At 47.7% G+C, this 19711-nt stretch overlaps 1 protein-coding gene across 4 annotated transcripts in view; it reads left to right on the forward strand.

The window, feature by feature from the left end:
* Positions 1-19711, forward strand: part of CLSTN1 (calsyntenin 1) — a 79672-nt gene that overhangs the window by 58251 nt on the left and 1710 nt on the right. For 2 of the 4 annotated variants that reach the window (XM_060141514.1, XM_060141515.1), the window contains 13 exons: positions 590-739; positions 853-1038; positions 3832-4080; positions 4420-4541; positions 9713-9875; positions 13493-13549; positions 14831-14988; positions 16051-16199; positions 16492-16718; positions 17204-17374; positions 17713-17858; positions 18900-19035; positions 19330-19514. In XM_060141514.1, the coding sequence (XP_059997497.1) occupies positions 590-739; positions 853-1038; positions 3832-4080; positions 4420-4541; positions 9713-9875; positions 13493-13549; positions 14831-14988; positions 16051-16199; positions 16492-16718; positions 17204-17374; positions 17713-17858; positions 18900-19035; positions 19330-19514 (2099 nt within the window). The remainder of the gene's footprint in view (positions 1-589; positions 740-852; positions 1039-3831; positions 4081-4419; positions 4542-9712; positions 9876-13492; positions 13550-14830; positions 14989-16050; positions 16200-16491; positions 16719-17203; positions 17375-17712; positions 17859-18899; positions 19036-19329; positions 19515-19711) is intronic. The other 2 variants (XM_060141516.1, XM_060141517.1) reach the window with 1 other exon arrangement.

Consider the following 19711-nt stretch of genomic DNA (forward strand, 5'->3'; position numbering starts at 1 on the left):
GGGCTTAGTTGCCCCGCGGCATGTGGGATCTTCCTGGACCAGGGCTCGAACCTGTGTCCCCTGCATCGGCAGGCGGATTCTTAACCACTGCGCCACCAGGGAAGCCCTCCATCTTGTATTTAATATTTGAAATACTTGAATTATTTTGTCCCTTTTATTCTCTTACATGTTAACTATTAAATCTTAAATATAAAACCAAATACAACTATAAGAGTAAATGGAGGCTGAATTCTGTAGGCTCATTCCTCTGCTTAAATAATCCTTCAAGGTGGATTTAGTGTGCGTTCAAGCTCACAAAAGCATGAATGTTAATTACCTCAAGCATCAGTTTATTTCTGTGTCAGTGTTTCCAGGGCTGAAACACGTGCATTTTGTGTTTCGGCATAGGACGACAGAAGTCAAAAACAGTGGGTTTAAAAATAATCGGGGAAAAAAAAAAAAAATATATATATATATATATATATATGTATGAATCACTTTGCTGTACACCTGAAACTGACATAATCAACTCTACGTTAATTAAAAAAAAAAGTCAGAAGAGAGAAGCAGAATGGGTTTGGGTTCTCACTGTTGTTTTTCCTCTTGGAAGGTTATATAAAAAACACAGAGAAGCTGAACTCCAGGAAAGAGCAACAGTACAAGCTGACAGTCACGGCCTACGACTGCGGGAAGAAGAGGGCAACAGAGGATGCTTTGGTGAAGATCAGCATCAAGCCCACCTGCACCCCTGGGTGGCAAGGTGAGCCTCACTGTCTCTCTGCTGCTGTCACACCTGCTCTGAAAATCTGTTCACCACGGAGACCTAACAGGAGTTTTCTTCCCCCCCCGCCGTCCGTGTGTGGGCCCACACAGGATGGAACAAGAGGGTCGAGTACGAGCCTGGCACTGGTGCTTTGGCGCTCTTCCCAAACGTCCACCTGGAGACATGTGGTGAATCGGTGGCCTCAGTGCAGGTGACGGTGGAGCTGGAGACCAGCCACATAGGGAAGGGCTGTGACCGCGACACCTACTCCGAGAAGTCCCTCCACCGGCTCTGTGGTAAGGAGGCGAGAGAGGGACCCTGAACCCCTAAAAGTCTGTTCAGAAGAGTGTGTGTGTGTGTCTGTGCATTTTAAGAACCACTGATTTGAAGCAAGTATTTCTCTAACATGCATTGAGAATCATCAAAATAGGCATTCTATAAGTGGAGTGAGCTTTTTTTTTGCTCACTTTTAAATCCCAAACTTTTTCTTTTTTTTTTTTTTTTTGCGGTACGCGGGCCTCTCACTGTTGTGGCCTCTCCCATTGTGGAGCACAGGCTCCGGACGCGCAGGCTCAGCGGCCATGGCTCACGGGCCCAGCCGCTCCGCGGCATGTGGGATCCTCCTGGACCGGGGCACGAACCTGTGTCCCCTTCATCGGCAGGCGGATGGAGTGAGATTTAAATGAAATGAGACGTTTATGTAAGGACTGAAGGAAAAAAAAAGCTATAGGTAATGCAATAGCTTTTGGCAAACGTGAAGTAGAAAATGGAAACTAAGGAAACCTGCATCGAATTTATAGTCTTTATGTCCCACAAACAAGGTGTGGAGCAGCTGAGAGAATGATCGCAGATCTGACCCAAGGCTAGTTCTCCATCTTCACCGTCAGTTTGGATATTTTCCTGGTCTGTCTGAATGAGGTAAAGGTGAGGTATGGATGCCTCTTGGGGAAGATGTTGAGGAGGAATGTTCCGCTTGGCCGGTGGTAAAACACCAGTAACTTCAGTGGCCTCTTGATGCTCGGAAGGGCCTTTCGTAGGGAGCATTTTCCAGTACTCGTCTGTCTTTTCACTAAGTGATAATGACAGTTAGATTTAGGCAACCAGTTTTCTTTCATAATTGGAAATTGTCATATGAAGAATAAGCAAAAGGGAAAAAGTATATTCTCTGTGGCTCATCCTGATTCTGAATCCAAATATTCATAATCATGTACCTAAATGTATGTAAGTAAAGAGCTCTGGAATATTTTCTATTTTATACTATGTAAGTATAGTGTAAAAAACGTACTTTCTCGTAATGCCATTATTTTTTATGGTATTAAATGAACATTCTCTCAGCAGAACAGTTTAAAGGTAGAAAGAATTTTCTATTTGAGTGCTTACTGTACGCTAGGTCCTTCCACATGTGTTATTTCATTTAATCTTCCCATCAGGCCTACAAAGGTGGTAGCATTGGCCTCGTCTTTACAGAAGAATTAGTTGAGACCGAGGGAGGCTAAGTCGCTTGCCCAAGGTCACACTTTTAGGAAGTGGCCGAGCTGGGATTTGGACCAAGATCGTATGATACTCAAAAGACCAGGCTGTCCCAGCCAAGTCATGCTGCCCCTAGGAATAGAGAAGTCAAGGGCCCAGTGGCTGTGAAAGGTTGCAAAATCGTCTGTGGATGAATTTAAAAGAAAATCGAGCGTGGCAACGTGTAACAAAAGTTGTGAAAATGTTTCATGTTCTTTGGCTTAGTATCCCATTTCTAGGAGTTTATCCTAAGGGAATAATCATGGAGACACACAAAAGTCCTCGTCAAGGCAAGGTTTGTCACAGAGAAAAAATAGGGACAACTCCATGTGCACAGGACAGATCAGTTAAATATATCACAGCACAAATTCTATACAGTGAAATGCTATTCAGACATTTTAAATTATGCTGTAAAGAATATTACTGGGAATATATGTAGGTATTACATAGCAGGACTCCATTTTTATAATATATTCATATTATACATATTTTATGACATATATTCATACGTATTATACATATTTTAATAATATGTGTACATTCATAAAGAAAGGACTGGAAGTGTTTATACCCAAATGTTAATAGTGGGTATATTGGGGTGGGATCACAAGTAATGCTTCTTTTTTTTTCTCTTTTCTTTATTTTTTTATTGAAGTATAGCTGCTGTACAACATAGTGATTCACAGTTTTTAAAGGTTATACTCCTCTTTCTTTCTTCCTTTAAAAAAAATCCATGGTTATTATTTATGAATCTTTTTAATAATAAAAACCCTTATTTTTGAGGAAAAGTAAACTGGAACTAGCAAACTGTATAACCATTAAGATAAAAGTGGTACCTTAATACATGCACCCCAGTGTTCATAGCAGCACTGTTTATAATAACCAAGACATGGAACTCACCTGACTGTCCATTGACAGATGAATGGGTAAAGAAGATATGTATATATATATATATATATGTGTGTGTGTGTGTGTATATATGTATACACACACGCGTGCGCACACACACACAAACACACAGTGGAATATTACTCAGCCATAAGAAAGAATGAAATATTGCCATTTGCAGCAACATGGGTGGACCTAGAGATTATCATATTAAGTGAAGTAAGTCAGACAAAGACAGATATCATATGCTATCACTTATATGTGGAGTCTAAAAAAAATTATACAAATGAACTTATTTATAAAACAGGAATAGACTCACAGACATAGGAAACAAACTATGGTTACCAAAGGTGGGGAGAGGAGGGATAAATTAGGACTTTGGGATAAATATATACACACTACCATATATAAAATAGATAAACAAGGACCTACTGTATAGCACAGGGAGCTATACTCAATATCTTGTACTAACCTATAACAGAAGAGAATGTAAAAAAAAGAATATATATATTTATATATGTATGTATAACTGAATCACTTTGCTCTGCACCTGAAACTAGCACAACATTGTAAATCAACTCTAGTTCAATTTAAAAAAAACAAACAAAGACAGTAGCTTAGTGTGGCTTTGGAATGCTTATCCCTTTTGAGTTCGTCGCATGATGCATAGTGAGTGTCTCCGTGTTGCTTAGGCGCTGCGTCTGGCACAGCCGAGCTGCTCCCCTCCCCGGGCGGCTCCTTGAACTGGACCATCGGCCTCCCCACTGACAATGGCCACGACAGCGACCAGGTCTTCGAGTTCAATGGCACTCAAGGGGTGAGGGTCCCAGATGGCGTCGTTTCCGTCAACCCCAAGGAGCCTTTTACGATCTCTGTGTGGATGAGGCACGGGCCGTTTGGCAGGAAGAAGGAGACGGTCCTTTGCAGCTCAGACAAAACAGGTGGGTGAGCTTCGCTGTAAGGGGCGTCCGCTGTAGCGGTGCCTGGAGCTGGGCACCTTATTCTAACCCTAAAGGCTCCCATACGCTCTTGGTGACACACGTTGTTCTGTGCTCAAGACACTGCACTGGTCTCTGGGCGTTTGCTAGCTTTACTCAGGGGATTGGGCCCCTCTTCTCAGTAAAGCCCAAGCGTAGTTTTTCCTAAACCCTGCCTTGGCCCACCGTGGAGAGTTCACCCGTGCTGATAAAACTGTGTCTTCAAGATCCATTCAAGAAACAGCTTTTAGTTCTCCTTTGGGTCTTAAGTCGGCAGTTTACTAGTAGAATTACTCTTCGCAGATATGAACCGACACCATTATTCACTCTATGTCCACGGCTGCCGGCTTATTTTCCTCCTCCGTCAGGATCCTTCAGAAGAGAAGAAATACAAACCTGCAGAATTCCACTGGAAGTTGAATCAGGTGAGTGCATGGAAAACTCACTGCTCTGGGTGTTCTTCAGAGAGATTAAACGGGCACTGCGACCGTGAACAGGACCGGCTGTTTATGGGCAGGGTTTATTTACGATTTTATGATTTCTGTGTCTGTGGCTAATAGGACAGCAAATTAAATCCACTGAACTCCTTTTTACTGAAAGCCTAAGTTTGTTTTTTTACCTGTACGTGTTTTATACATAAAATATTAATACAGGCGTACCTCATTTTATTGCGCTCCACAGATAATTGCAGTTTTTATAAATTGAAGGCTTGTGGCAACCCTGCCTTGTCAGATGATGTTAGCATTTTTTAGCAGTATTTTTTAATGAAGGTATGTACGCTGTTATTTTTTAGACATAATGCAGTTGCACACTTAATAGACCACAGTATAGCATAAACATAAATTTATATGCACTGGGAAACGAAAATAAATTCGTAAGACTCGCTTTATTGTGGTACTCGATTTATTGGTGTGGTCTGGAACCAAACCTGTGATATCTCCAAGGTGTGCCTGTATAAAGAAATGATATGTTTCAAATCCCAAATATCGTGTTATAATTTATTGAGATAAGCAGCACTTGCTTCAAAATTGAGATTGAGGTCCTTGTATTTGTTTATTATTTAAGGCCTTGCCTCCCAAGTTGTGCCAAGGACCCTGGGTGCCTCAGCAGATTTGGGGGTGCGATGGGATATTTTAAATATTCAAGGAACCAGCAATCTTGACATCTTTCAGACACCACATGAACTGTTAGCTCGTGGGAATTTATAGTTTCAACATTAGAGCACATTATACTTCTTGTGATGATGTCATATCTTTGCAAAGCTGATTTCCTAACAGTTGCTGTGATAAAAATCAAGTGTCATGTGCAAAGAATCAGTGTGTTACAGGAAATGAGGAGATGCTGTAAACTGAGAAAGCCTTTTCATTAAAATCACAGCAGGTCATTTCCTCTTGTGCGTTAGAGTTGGGGCAAGAAGGAAACCTGAGCTTAATTTATTTGCCTCGTGGAGTTTGTGGATAAGAGCTGACATAGTGTTATAAGTGCCTGTAGTTGGTAAAATATAACATTGTCTGACACAGTTACAAGATAGATACATAAGAGCACATATGAGAAGGGAAAGAAGTATGTGATGGTGGAAAGATGAAGTGACTGTCAAGTTGGCAGTGTTCATCTCTTACTGGTGTAATTTTTATTTACATAGATCATTTCTTTCTCGGAAACTTCTGTCATCAGTTTTTTCAAGAAACTAAGAAAGGTATCGTACAGAAAAAAATGTTGCAATGTAGGTAGACATTTTAGGTATAGTTCTGTTTTAGTAACCACAGTCTACACTTAGATATTCAGTTTCTTCTGATGACATGTTTTAGAAAGTTTATCGTGGAAAATTTCACACATAGGTAAAGGTGGACAGATTAGTGTAAGGAACAACTCCACACACCCTGGCTTCAATAATTATCAGCTCTTGGTCGACCTTGTTTCATTGTTACCTCCACTATTAAGAGTTTTTTGTTCAAATTGTCTCATAGATGTTTTCGTGTTTACAAATTTGTCTGTTTGAATCAGGATCCAAATAAGGGGCCATACACTGGGATTGGCTGATAGACCTTTTGAGTTTATTTTAATCTGTAGATTTTCCTCTTCTCTCTTGGAGTTTCTTTGGTGACAGAACATGTGCTGTCTCTCTGTGCTGTCATTTACCACACTCCTCTCTCTTCCTTATACCCTGTAAATTGGGACTGGGCTGTAAAGGCTTGATCAGAATGGGGTTTGCATGTTTCTGATCTGTTTAAGCTCCGTCGTGTTGTTTCTCTTTGTGATTTAAGCAGCCGTCAGTGGTCAGTGTCACCACCCTTGTGGCACTTGATCTCTGGTCACTTGGGTCATAGGAAGTGTGTTCTCAGGAAGGGCTCATGGAAACAGTTAATTCCTGAGTTCTTACGTGTTGTTTTAATAGTTTGTCTGTGGCCTTTATACTGAAGGTCACTTTGGCTGGATATAACATCTCTGGCTCCGAGGTAAGATTTCCAAGAACAGAAAATCTGTCTCTCCTTGAGTTCTGATGTAAAATGTTGCTGTTAAAATCTGACAACAGCTTGATTTTCTTTCCTTTATAAAACACTCAGTCTTGGGCTTCCCTGGTGGCGCAGTGGTTGAGAGTCCGCCTGCCGATGCAGGGGACACGGGTTCGTGCCCCAGTCCGGGAAGATCCCACATGCCGTGGAGCGGCTGGGCCTGTGAGCCATGACCGCTGAGCCTGTGCTCCGCAACGGGAGAGGCCACAGCAGTGAGAGGCCCGCATACCGCAAAAAAATAAAAGAAAAGAAAAACACTCAGTCTTTTTGTTTGGATGACCATGGGATGTGTGTTTTTTTTTTTCCTTCTTCTTCTTTTCTTTAAGGTCATTTAATTTTACGAATATGTCTTGGTTGTCTTAGGTCTGTTTTCCCAAATATGTGGTATGCCTTTTAGTATCTAGTTTCAAACGTTTTGGTATTTCAGGAAAGTTTTTGTTATAGTTTTTAGTATTCTCTTCCATTGCTTTGGTTTTCCTCTCTGGGGACTCCTCTTATCTTTTGTTGATATTCTTTACCTGTTTTCTATATCTTTCCCTTTTGTTTAAATCATTCCTGTGCTTTGTCACCTCATTTCTGAGTTGCTCTAATTACAAACTATGTTCTTCTGTTTTGTCATTTTCCTCATGTCTTTTAGCGTGTTTTGAAATAACAGATTATCATTTTCATCTCTTTTGTTAGGTATGTCTTTCAGGTATGGTTTCATTATCTGAAGGGAGGTTATTCCCTTTGGTTGTCTTTTTTTTTTCTTTTAAAAACTTTTTGGGATTGAGTCGTGATCATGTTTCCCCCCTCAATTTTACATGAAATTAGCTTTCCTACACTTTGAAAAGCATGACTTTTTTTTTTCCCCCTAGCTTTAGGGTTTGATCTCTCCCTTCTGTTGTTTTCATGAAGTATTTTTTTAAAAATGTGGCTTCGCACACTCTGGTATCACCTGGATCAGAAGCCCTGTTGCTTTCCTCCCCCCGACTTGTTTCAGCATTCATGTAGTCACTTGTCCCCAGTATTGTCGTGGGTGTTGTCTGGGGTTTGGGGTTTTACTACCCTAATCACCGTGTTTTCAAGGAAATTAAAAAATGATACTAATTCTACTCTCTTCTCAGAATGTGCTCATGGTATTTCCCAAGAAACCCATACTGTTTTAAAAACTGGGGGTGTAATATAAATTACTTTCTGAAGCAGCATATATTATAGAACTTGTTTTAAATAAAGAAACTAAAATTAAGATCTTGTCTGTCTCAAAAGTGAATTACTGTGCAGTGTCTTTTTGTTGTTGTTGTTTTTGTTTCTTCGGTACGCGGGCCTCTCATTGCTGTGGCCTCTCCCGCTGCGGAGCACAGGTTCCGGACGCGCAGGCCCAGCGGCCATGGCTCACGGGCCCAGCCGCTCCGCGGCATGTGGGATCCTCCCGGACCGGGACACGAACCCGTGTCCCCTGCATCGGCAGGCGGACTCTGAACCACTGCGCCGCCAGGGAAGCCCTGTGCAATTTCTTTATTTAGAAATATGTGATTATACATTTATACACACATACATTATGCGTATATAAGAAACATATATACGATATTAGAGATTTGAATTTTTTCCTCAGACTTACCAAGAGCAGCTGCTTTTCTTTGGGGATAATCTTTGGTCATTTCTTCATTTATTTTGATGTTTCTGGTCTGTTTTAGCTCTTGATTTCTCTTTGGTTCAGTTTCTTAGAATTTAAAGGTAAATTGGGCAAGCTTTTTATTTATTTATTATTTCTAAATATTTATTTTTGGCTGCGTCGGGTCTTGGTTGCGGCACGCGAGCTATTCGTTGCGGCACGTGGGCTTCTCTCTAGTTGCGATGCAGGGGCTTCTCTCTAGTTGCGGTGTGTGGGCTCAGTAGTTGTCGTGTGCGGGCTTAGTTGCCCTGCTGCGTGTGGGATCTTAGTTCCCCAATCAGGGATCAAACTCACGTCCCCTGCATTGGAAGGCAGATTTCTTAACCACTGGACCATACAGGGAAGTCCCTGGGCAGGCTTTTTAAAAATACAGTTTTAGAAATTTCATCCCATAGCGTCTCCTTCTCTGCCTGTCCCTGTTCTTGCATGTCTGCCTCTTCCTCTAAAGCCAGAAATCAGGGAATGCCAGACCAGCCAGGCCTTGGAGACTGCAGACCAGCACCCCACGTGACAACAGGGGAGATACTGGGGAGCTGCTCCTTCATGATAGGAGAGGAGCTCAGTTGAATTTGGCCATCTGAGCTGTATGTTCGTATTTATTTAGACCATCACCTTTGAACCGGAAAAGAAAGCACATGTGCTGTAGTGGGCCTCGTTCAGAAACTGGAGGCATTTTTCATTTAAAAAAAAATATTTATTTATTTATTTTTGGCTGTGTTGGGTCTTCGTTGCTGCACACGGGCTTTCTCTAGTTGCGGTGAGCAGGGGCTACTCTTCGTTGTGGTGCGTGGGCTCTCATTGCGGTGGCTTCTCTTGTTGCAGAGCACGGGCGCTAGGTGCGCGGGCTTCAGTAGTTGCAGCACGTGGGCTCAGTAGTTGTGGCTCACGGGCTCTAGAGCGCAGGCTCAGTAGTTGTGGTGCACGGGCTTAGTTGCTCCGTGGCATGTGGGATCTTCCCAGACCAGGGCTCGAACCGTGGCCCCTGCATTGGCGGGCGGATTCTTAACCACCGCGCCACAGTGGTTAATGTGGAAGTGCCACGTTTTTCATTTTGATCCAGAAAAGGAATGGCCAGCCCCCTGGGTGGCGTCCATCCTGCTGATACTAGAATTTCCTGGTGTCATGCTCTTGGCAGAAGGGAATCGGGCAGCTCCCTGTCTGGGGTCCTGTCACATGACGAATGAGTAGCGCCCCCAAGTCTGAAGCGTCCTAGAGATGGTAATGTCACCTTGACCTTTTGGGGTGAGATGCAGTGGGATGAGACGTATTTTGTTGTTGTCATTTTAAGTCTTTTCCTTTTTAGGAAGACAGAGGTTCATTCTGGGTGACTTGTTCTCGTGTCCAGTTATGTCGCTCTCATGGCTGCGTCTTTGGGTGAGAGGGAAGGTGGACGTTTCACACTTAACCACCCACCCCCTTGGCCTTGTAGGTCTGTGACGAGGAATGGCATCACTATGTCCTCAACGTGGAAATCCCAAACGTGACTCTTTATGTGGACGGCGTCTCTCACAAGCCCTTCTCTGTGACTGAAGACTACCCGCTTCATGCGTCCAAGATCGAAACCCAGCTTATGGTTGGAGCTTGCTGGCAAGGTAACGGTCGTCGGCACCCCGTCCCCTCCAGGCTTTGAGAATTCAGTACTTCTTCTCTGCTCTGTTGGTGGAAACAGGCTCCTCTCAGAGTCTCACATCCCTTACTGTCCTCTCCTTTCTCTTTTCATTCCTTTGCCTGGTGTAGCCTTTCTGGGGGGGCACGGCTGCTGCCAGGCTCCAGGAGGGCTCTATTTACGATGCTTGATGAAGGCGTTGAAGGATGGGAACTCCTTTCCCGGGGGTCCAGGAGGAGCGCAGAGGGAGAGTGTCATTGAGGACCTTGTTTATAAATTATTTATGAATTAACCTGTTCGTTGGAAAGTTTACAAAAACAGAGAGGCAACCGTCAGGCACAGACACGTGAGTTGCTCCGGCCAGGAGGGCTCGTCAGAGTGATTAGCACTTGATAACCTGGCGGGAGCACCTTCAGTGAGGACTGGGGGAGAGTCCGTGGCCGTCTCTGCTGGAAGACCAGGACGGGATGTGATGACAGCCACCAGCGAGACGATACCTTTTATTCTTGTTTTCTGAGTGGCAGGCTGTGTGCCAATGGCTTCACATACATTATCTCATTAATCCTAATAATATGTTTGCGGGGCAGCAGCTCTTTTTATCCCTATTTCATAGCTGAAAAACCGGGGCTCAGAGAAGTAGTGAGCTGTGTTACCAGCTGGTTACGTGGTGCTAGGATTTGAACCATTGGAGCCAGTGCACTCAGGCCCAGTGTTCTGACCCACCAAACCAGGGGTGCTACCCTTTTCTGTGCCACGGAGTCCTTTGGTGGTCTGTGAAGCCTATGGACCTTTCTCAGGATAATTTCTTACTAGTCTGTGAAACAAAATAAAATACATAGGATTTCAAAGGCGACCAATTAAACTGAAATACAGTTGTCAAAGTACAAAAAGGATAAATTTGTAAAGTAGTAACACCTGTGCCGCTTTATTAGCTCACGAAGATCAGGCGCCTCCGTTAACTTCCGGGAGGCAGAGCAGGAGGGGCTTGGTAACCATGCTGTGTACCTACAGCAGAGCAGCTGGTAGGACATGATACCTGGCGGCACAGTCATAGTTTCTTCTAATATCCCTGTGATTTGCAGCTGACATTTATAACCAAAGGGAAAACTAAATTTTAGAAGTTAGTAAAAATTAAGCATGTGATTTTTCCCAGACCCCTTGGTCTGCTCTCAAGGTTCATGGGCCCCCCCCCCTCTCCAACTTTGCCCATGACTGTGTGTTGTGTTACTTCAGGGCGTCATCATCACTACATGTACCTGCTAAATAGGCCTTCTTTTTCCTTCCCTTTGGAAACATTATACCTTGAGTTAGGTTAGAAATTTGTGAAAGAGCCTAAATGCCAAGACAGTTTTGCTGCTTTTAGGAGAATTTGAATTTCATAATTTTCCTGCAGATCCTTCCATATGAAAAAGAATAAGACAGTATTTCACAGTGAACTTCTTCAGGAAATTCCCAGATTTATTACTGGTGACAGTCCATCTGTGAGAAAGTAGAACGTGAGACCAAGGAATGAGGAATAAATTATTAGAAAGTTTGTAGTTGTTACGCTTAAAATTTCAGGAAGCTTATAGTTGTTACTCTTAAAATTTTAGTTCAAACTTCCTTCCCAAATTAAACAATAATTTCTGAGTAATGATTTTAAAAATAAGAACAAGAATACAAGGGACTTCCCTGGATGTCCAGTGGTTAAGACTCTGCGCTTCCACTGATCCCTGGTCAGGGAACTAAGTAAGATCCCACATGCTGCATGGCGTGGCCAAAAAAAACAAAGAATAAGAACACAAGTGTGGGGACTTCCCTGGTGGCGCAGTGGTTAAGAATCCTCCTGCCAGTGTAGGGGACACAGGTTCGAGCCCTGGTCTGGGAAGATCCCACATGCCGCGGAGCAGCTAAGCCCGTGCGCCACAACTACTGAGCCTGCGCTCTAGAGCCTGCAAGCCACAACTCCTGAGCCTGCGTGCTGCAACTACTGAAGTCTGCGCGCCTAGAGCCCGTGCTCTGCAGCAAGAGAAGCCACCGCAGTGAGAAGCCTGCGCACCGCAACCAAGAGTAGCCCCCGCTCGCCACAAGTAGAGAAAGCCCGTGTGCAGCAACAAAAACCCAACGCAGCCATAAATAAATAAATAAAAAGTTTTAAAAAGGCATGATATTTACATATTAAAAAGAGAATACAAGTGTGAACCTAAATGTTATTTTGTATTCTGGAAACTTTGTTACATGGGTTAAAATACCCCACCCCCACCCCCACCCCCCCGTCCCACCCTGCCTTCCTCTTCATGTCACAGTGTCTCTGCCATCAGATGGCAATCAGTTTTCATCCTTTCTCATCTCTTTCTACCTCAGCCCTCTCAGCATCCTCAGCCAGAAGAATCTGCCTGTACATTTCCAAACCAAACACAAGTTTTAAAAATTTTAGTTAATGGGGGAAGAAGATCTCCTTTCTTCCTTTCAGGGGATTTGAAGTCCCTTCCCCTTCAAGTTCACTGTGGGGAGCCTGGGCTGGAGGCCCGCTTCATGGGATCAACGGAAACGTCAGTTGTAACTGTGTGTTAGGGGGACGTGGGAGCCGTGTGGGCTCCGGGGCTCAGCTGTGCACACCTGGCCTCGTCCCCATGTGGCCGCAGCAGGAAAGGTGGTGAGGCCTGCGCCGTGGGGTGGGGCGGGGAGAGGGAGCAGTGCACCCACCGCGCGGTCTGGAGGGTGGAACTTCTGTCCCCCGTCGCTGGGCGGGTGCCTCGACCCAGAACGCTGGTCGGGAACCACAGCCGCTGTCCCCAGGCCCATCACCGATTATGTTTCTCTGGGTGAGTTCCTTAACCTCCGACTCTCCCTTTCTGTTCAGAAAAACTGGTTAAAAATGCCTTCTTTCGTCTGTCACTTGGATGTGAGGGACATCCAAGTGTGAACCGATGTGAACTCCTTTTGAGCTTTCAAAAAAGACGTACATGTTCACTACACACCAGGCTTTGGACGCTGACATGTGTCTTCCCCATTAAAAAGGCCGGCGCTGTGGTCCAGGGTGGGTGCCTTTTGCACCAGGTACGTCTCTGCCGTCAGCGCCAGCTGCCACCTCCCAGTGTCCTGCCTGGACAGGTTGAGGAGATCAGTGAATTCAGTGCACAGCTGTTACTCATCTCATTTTGAATCTGACCTGTGTTTTGGCAAGGAGGCCGCCGGAAGGTGGAATAAAAGAATGGAAAGAGATAAACAATAAGGTCCTACTGTGTAGCCCAGGGAACTACAATATATTCAATATCATGTGATAAACCATAATGGAAAAGAATATGAAAAAGAATATATATATGTATAATTGAATCGCTTTGCTGTAAAATTAACACAATATTGTACATCAACTGTACTTAAATAAAATAAATTTTAAAAAAAAAGAATGGAAAGAAGCACGGGAGTGGTAACTATCCCTTTGGGAAAAGGTGATCAAGTACAGTTTTCATCCAGGTGTGGAGTGTGTCCCCAGGAGGGATGGGAGGGCAATTTTTCTCTTTGTGTTTGTGTTTGGTAGCTTTTCAAAACTAATTTTCAAGGTCCAGTTTGAAGAGCCTAACCTCTTGGTCCTTTTCTATTGTCTGTCTTGCTTTTCTACAGAGTATTCAGGAGTTGAAAATGACAATGAAACTGAGCCTGTGCCTGTGGCCTCTGCAGGTTGCTGGACTTCCTTGCCTACGGTTCACTATTGTGTTTCATTTAAAGACGAGACATCCATTCATTGTGCATTTCGCATGAGACACCCAAGTTGCATTTTGGTCCCAGACACTCTTTGAGCTGCTGCTTTGCCTTACGCTACCCCACTGCATCATGGGATTTCCCTTTTCTGCCCATTCTGATCCCAGTTGAAGTGAGAACAAATGACTCATTAATGCAATGTACTAATGGGAATTTTTTCTTTTCCTCATCAAATGTTACCCCATCCCACTGCGTGAGGCGCCCCGCTGAAATCTCACAGGCTGAGTTTGGTTGGGAGGCCACCTCCTGCTTCTCGTGTGTCTGAACCAGGAGACAGGAAAAGACTCGTGGCTAGATATTCTGTCCTGACTGATAATAAGTTTTAAATAATGTTTCTTAGAAATCTCGGTCCCTAGTGACGATTCAGTATCCAACGTCCCTTATCCGGAGCCAGGCATGCTGCTGACAATTGGTCTCTCCTCCTCCTCCAGTGTAAGAACAGGGTTTAGTACCTCCTGGTTTTGGCTCTTTGTTACAGTCTGTCAAGGGCCACCTTCTGCTTTTTCTTGTAACATCTTCACTCTTCCCAGTTATCCTCAGTAGTAGGAGACAGGCACACTGGGACTCAACAAAATAGCCCGTGTAGGCGGCCTTGATACTAGGCTTTGTGCAGGGTAGGATTTTAGCATTCCTTTTATCTTTCTACTCCTGCCTGTGTACGTTCATCCCCAAGTTTGTGTGTATTCCCCAAGTGTGCTCAGTTAGAAAAAGCAGCCCAGGGGAATTACCTGGCGGTCCAATGGTTAGGACTTGGCGCTTTCAGTGCAGGGACCGGGGTTTGATCCCTGGTCGCGGTGCAGCCAAAAAAAAAGAAAAAAAAAAGAAACCCAGCGCCGGATCCAGGCAGTGGTTGAAGAGGCTGGCGCTGGTAGGACATCACTTGTGTACCATGATGACGGGTGCAGCGAGGGCCACCCTTACCAGGAAGTGGCCGCATGTGTGGGGACACTCACGGGACCTCTTGGCTTCTGGGGAGGGACCCCCAGCTCCTCTCTTCTCCGGGCCACGTGCATGACCATAAACCATTTAATTTCCTCATTGTGCTTCCATGTCGATTGCAAGGCTAACAGGATCTGGTAGGAACTAACCCGCATGTCCACCCATCAGGCTGCCACCACCGGTAACATCACATTGAAAAGTGAAGCAGGAGGCCCTGGGCTGCACTCACAACTTCTGCTTTTCCACCCCCGTGTTCTGCAGGTGGTGACCTGCACATGACTCAGTTTTTCCGAGGTAATCTGGCTGGCCTGACGATCCGTGCCGGGAAGCTCACAGATAAAAAAGTGATTGACTGTCTGTATACCTGTAAAGAGGGGCTAGACCTGCACATCCCCGAAGGCAGCGGCAGCGGTGTCAAGGTAACACCAGCACCCACGACTTCCTCAGGCACAGGTGCGGAGGCTGTTGGCGTAAGGACCAACGGTGATTGGTCCTGAGCTGCCTTTACTCACAGCATCTCCGACACTACACGTGTGGGGTGTCTTTCTCACACCAGTTCTCCAGCTCCTGGACCCCGACTCCCCAGGCGTCCTGTAATCCAGTTCAGTCCTGACGCTAAGTGGGCACCAGGCCCCACTGCCCCCCACATGCCTGCTCCTCTGGTACCAGCTGCAAGGATCTGGGCCTCTGGTACCCACACTTGGCTGATAAAAGTGGAGGGTTCCCACAATCCCTCACCCTTTTCAGGTTCAATAATTTGCTAGAACTGCTCAGAAAACAGTTCACTTACTATTACTGGTTTATCATGAAGGATACAACTCAGGAACAAGCAGGTGGAAGGGAGGCTCAGGGCCAGGAGTGGAGGAGGGTGCACGGGCCTTCCACGCCCCCTCCAGGTGCACCACCTTCCCGGCACCTCGCTGTGTCCACCAGCCCAGAAGCGCTCCAGACCCTGTCGTTGAGAAGTTTTTGTGGAGGGTCTGTTATGTAGGTATGATTGACCAAATCATTGACCACTGTTGATTGATTAACTCAATCTCCAGTCTCTGTCCCCTCCCCAGAGTTTAGAGGTGAGGCTGAAGGTCCAGTGTAATCACGTGGTTGGTTTCTTTGGCAACCAGTCCGCATCCAAGAGTCACCTCACTAAGGTAAATTCTGGGGGCGGCTGAAAGGGGCTTATTAGGAATGAAAAAAGATGCCCCTGTCCGTCAGGAAATTCCAGAAGTTTTAGGAGCTCTGTGCCAGAAACCAGGGACAAAGACCAAATACATATTTATTATGTCACAGATCTGTCTGTGCTTTAGATGTTTACCATCATGTAATAGGATCACAGTCACTGGAATTATGTGAGCTTTTCTTCTCCAAGTCACCAATTCGAATCAGTCCCAAGCTAATCCTCTTCGTCAGAGTGTGTGTGGTTTCAGCGTCTTGCCCTTAGAACCTAATTCTGTTCCTGTCTCTCTGTTTTGGTGCCATTTCAGATCCAAGCCAACCCCAGTCAGTCAGTGTTGACCTTGGAGGGAGAGGATGTAGCGGAGTTGGATAAGGCCATGCAGCACATTTCCTACCTGAATTCACGACAGTTCCCCACACCCGGGATCCGAAGACTCAAAATCAGCAGCGTGGTCAAGTATGTGCTGACTTTTAACAATAAACCTGTCTTTGCTCAGTGACCCTTGAGAAGAGAATGTGTGTATTTAGGTTTTTAAGTCAACCCAGCCTCCCTTCTGTAAGGAAGGGTGATCTGTCCCTCGTTACCAGAAAGTTTAAGTGATGTTTGGAAGCCCATTCTGGGAGCGGCTGGCATCTTGTCCGCCAGGTGGTCGTGGAATCCTGGGGTCCACCTCCGAGCGCCTTTGTCCGTGTGGCTTGAGAAGCCGCCCTTAAAGCCCTGACCCTTCCATCCCCTTCCTTGTCGGCAGGTGTTTCAACGAGGCCGCCTGCCTCTCAGTCCCCGCGTTGGATGGCTACGTGATGGTTCTGCAGCCGGAAGAGCCCAAGATCAGTCTGAGTGGCATCCACCATTTCGCCCGAGCGGCTTCCGAATTTGAAAGCGCGGAGGGGGTTTTCCTTTTCCCCGAGCTTCGGATCATCAGCACCATCACGAGAGAGGTGGAGCCCGAAGGAGAAGGGGACGAGGACCCCACAGGTGACAGCCTAGACCCGTCGCCCAGAAGTGGGCGGCTGAAACCCCCCTGCTGCTGCTTATTCCTTGGCTTTTTTCCTCTGTGATTTTGTAGACTTGAATGTCTTAATGCTGTTCTTGGCTCTGCTTCTGGAATCGGACCCGTGGGCTAGAGCTCATTATGATCATTGGAAACCCACCTAGAGGGTCCTTTCATCTTTTTTCCAGCTTGACGTCAGTATCCGGGATGGCTCTTGTGGGTTGAGAGGGCAGGGGTTGCTGCTGTGGGGGTGCTCCTGCTGGCTGGCCCCCCATTCTTGGGCCTTCCTGGTGGCCAGTCCTCCTAGACACATAAAGCACCCCCAATTCTTGAAAATGACTGTCCCGTACCTCCATCCGTGGCCCCTAAAAGGCCTCTGTGAGTTGGAGGATGAGCAGACAGGCTGTCGCTGTGAGCACCTCCCTGGGCTCCACAGCCTCTGCTATTTCCGGTTGGGCCATTTTTGCAGTTCAAGAGTCACTGGTGTCAGAGGAGATTGTCCACGACCTAGACACCTGCGAGGTCACGGTGGAGGGAGAGGAACTGAACCGAGAGCAGGAGAGCCTAGAAGTGGACACGGCCCGCCTGCAGCAGAAGGGCATCGAAGTGAGCAGCTCTGACCTGGGTGTGGTCTTCACAGGTGAGAGGTCAGACCCCAGACTGGGAGAGTGAAGGCTCAGAGCCCAGCGCCCACCTTCTCCCAGCTCAGCAGCTGGAGAGAGTCCTGGAGGAGGTGGGAAAGGATGAGTGGTGGCCACGCACCTTCTCCCAGACGGGAAGGGGAGCACAGTTCTGCCTGGTGTCCAGTCCTCACGACGGGTGGAAGTTTGGGCGTGTGTGGTACCTGCCCCTCAGCAGGGGACGACGCCCCCGCAGTTGGCAAGCCAGGCGCGCGGCCGGGTGGCTCTGGGGCCCGCCTGCGGCCGGCCTTGGCCCCCGGCCCGCGTCCCAGGCTCCGCCCTGCCGCCTTCCCCGCAGGTGCCGACACCATGGCTGGCTACGAGGAGGTCTTGCACCTCCTGCGCTATCGGAATTGGCACACCAGGCCCTTGCTTGACCGGAAGTTCAAGCTCGTCTGCTCCGAGCTGAATGGTCGCTATGTCAGCAACGAGTTCCAGGTGGAGGTGGGTGCCGGGCGGTGCTGAGCAGGGCAGCAGCGTGGTGACCGGGTGCCTCGCTCACGGCCCTGATGCTTGCCAATGCCGATTTTTAGAGCATTCGTGGTGGCAACTGTTTAGGTTCATCCTGGGGTGGGTTGCCTTTCCCAGCCGGGGGGCTGCTCCCCATTAGACCTGCAGAGGTTTGGGGGGACAGGTTATACACGGGGTGGGCTGGGGCCCAGCACGGTGCCCCCCCTTCACAGGCTGCCTTAGCCTGAGAGTCAGAGGGGCCTCTGGAGGGAGGCGGTCAGGACCGAGTGGCGGTCCGTGCCTCGGGCTGAGGGGCAAGGTTGTTTCTTGAGATTTGACACTGCTTTCACCGGGGGAGCCGGGGCTTCGTTGCAGATGGCTGGCCCTGCCGTGAATAGATCCTTGGCGCAGGGCGAGGGTTGCCGCCAGCACCGGCAGGGCTGCTCTCCACTGAACGTGGTCGTGGGGACTTAGGCCGCAATGGCCAGAGGGCACTCGTCCTGCTGGGACACCTTTCGTATCACTCGGAGCTTCTGTGCCCTGGAGAAATGGACCCAAAGTTACTCTCAGCAATTGAACGCTTCCGTTGTGACCCCGTAGCAGCAGAATTAAACTCCCAGGGCTGAAGAGCCCATGAGTGTTTTCTTTGAGCCGAAGGGTAGCAGATTTGAAAGGAAATAAAGGCTCTGATTTGTGCTCTCTTTCACGTGGCTGTAGCTTTGGGAAAAGAGGGGCAATGTGGTGTGCCCGGGCTTCTCGAACCACCCGTGGTGAAGGGCCAGTGGTGGTGCTGTGTCTTCTCCAGTCTGTGGTGGATGAATTATTTTATTAGATACAGTAAAAGTGAGCTATTCCAACAGCAGAATGTTCTTGGCTGTGTGACAGCATCACGTGGTCACAGCAGCCTCGCTGGCCGCTTCTGTTCTTCTCTCTGCCCGCCAGCACCGGTCCAGGGCCCACTTCGGTGGTGCTGGTCAAGTGCATGTCCACTCCATCTGCGGACACATTCAGGCTGCCCTTGTGTCTCCGCTGCAGGTGAACGTCATCCACACGGCCAACCCCGTGGAGCACGCCAGCCACATGGCCGCGCAGCCACAGTTCGTCCACCCCGAGCACCGCTCCTTCATTGACCTCTCAGGTCACAACCTGGCCAACCCCCACCCGTTCGCAGGTAGGCCTGGGACGCCCCTCCCCGACTCCTGCCGTGAGCTCAGCCCCCCTCTTCCCCCACCGCCGCTCAGAACAGCCACCAGCGGCCTGGCTGTTATTCCACGTCACACGAGGAAACCGGAGCACGGACGGGGCGGTGGGGGCCCGAACCCAGACTTGAACCCGTGCTGAGCCTTTTCTCGGAGCTCCTCCCGTTCCCTGGGGGGTGGACGGAGCAAGCAGTGGAGGCCGAGGGCACACGGCGGGTCCGGTCGGGTCTCGTCATCACAGCCGTCCTGTCTCCTCTCCACCACAGTCGTCCCCAGCACCGCAACCGTCGTCATCGTGGTGTGCGTCAGCTTCCTGGTTTTCATGATCATCCTGGGAGTGTTCCGGATCCGGGCTGCTCACCAGAGGACCATGCGGGACCAGGACAGCGGCAAAGAGAACGAGATGGATTGGGACGACTCTGCCCTGACCATCACCGTGAACCCCATGGAGGTAGGCGAGGGCGGTGACGCCCCGACTGAGAACCCCTGCAGGCCAGGGCCCCAGGGAGGCTCAGCTAACCTTCAAGCTCACATGCTTTGTGTGGTCCGCACCATGACCCCGCGTGGGCAAACTGAGGCCTGCGGGGGCCTGCTTTAGGGTCACGGTCCGGCTGTGGCTGGTGCCCGGAGCTGTGCTTCCCTTCGTCT

This window comes from Lagenorhynchus albirostris, chromosome 2, assembly GCF_949774975.1.
Source record: "Lagenorhynchus albirostris chromosome 2, mLagAlb1.1, whole genome shotgun sequence".
NCBI lineage: Eukaryota > Metazoa > Chordata > Mammalia > Artiodactyla > Delphinidae > Lagenorhynchus > Lagenorhynchus albirostris.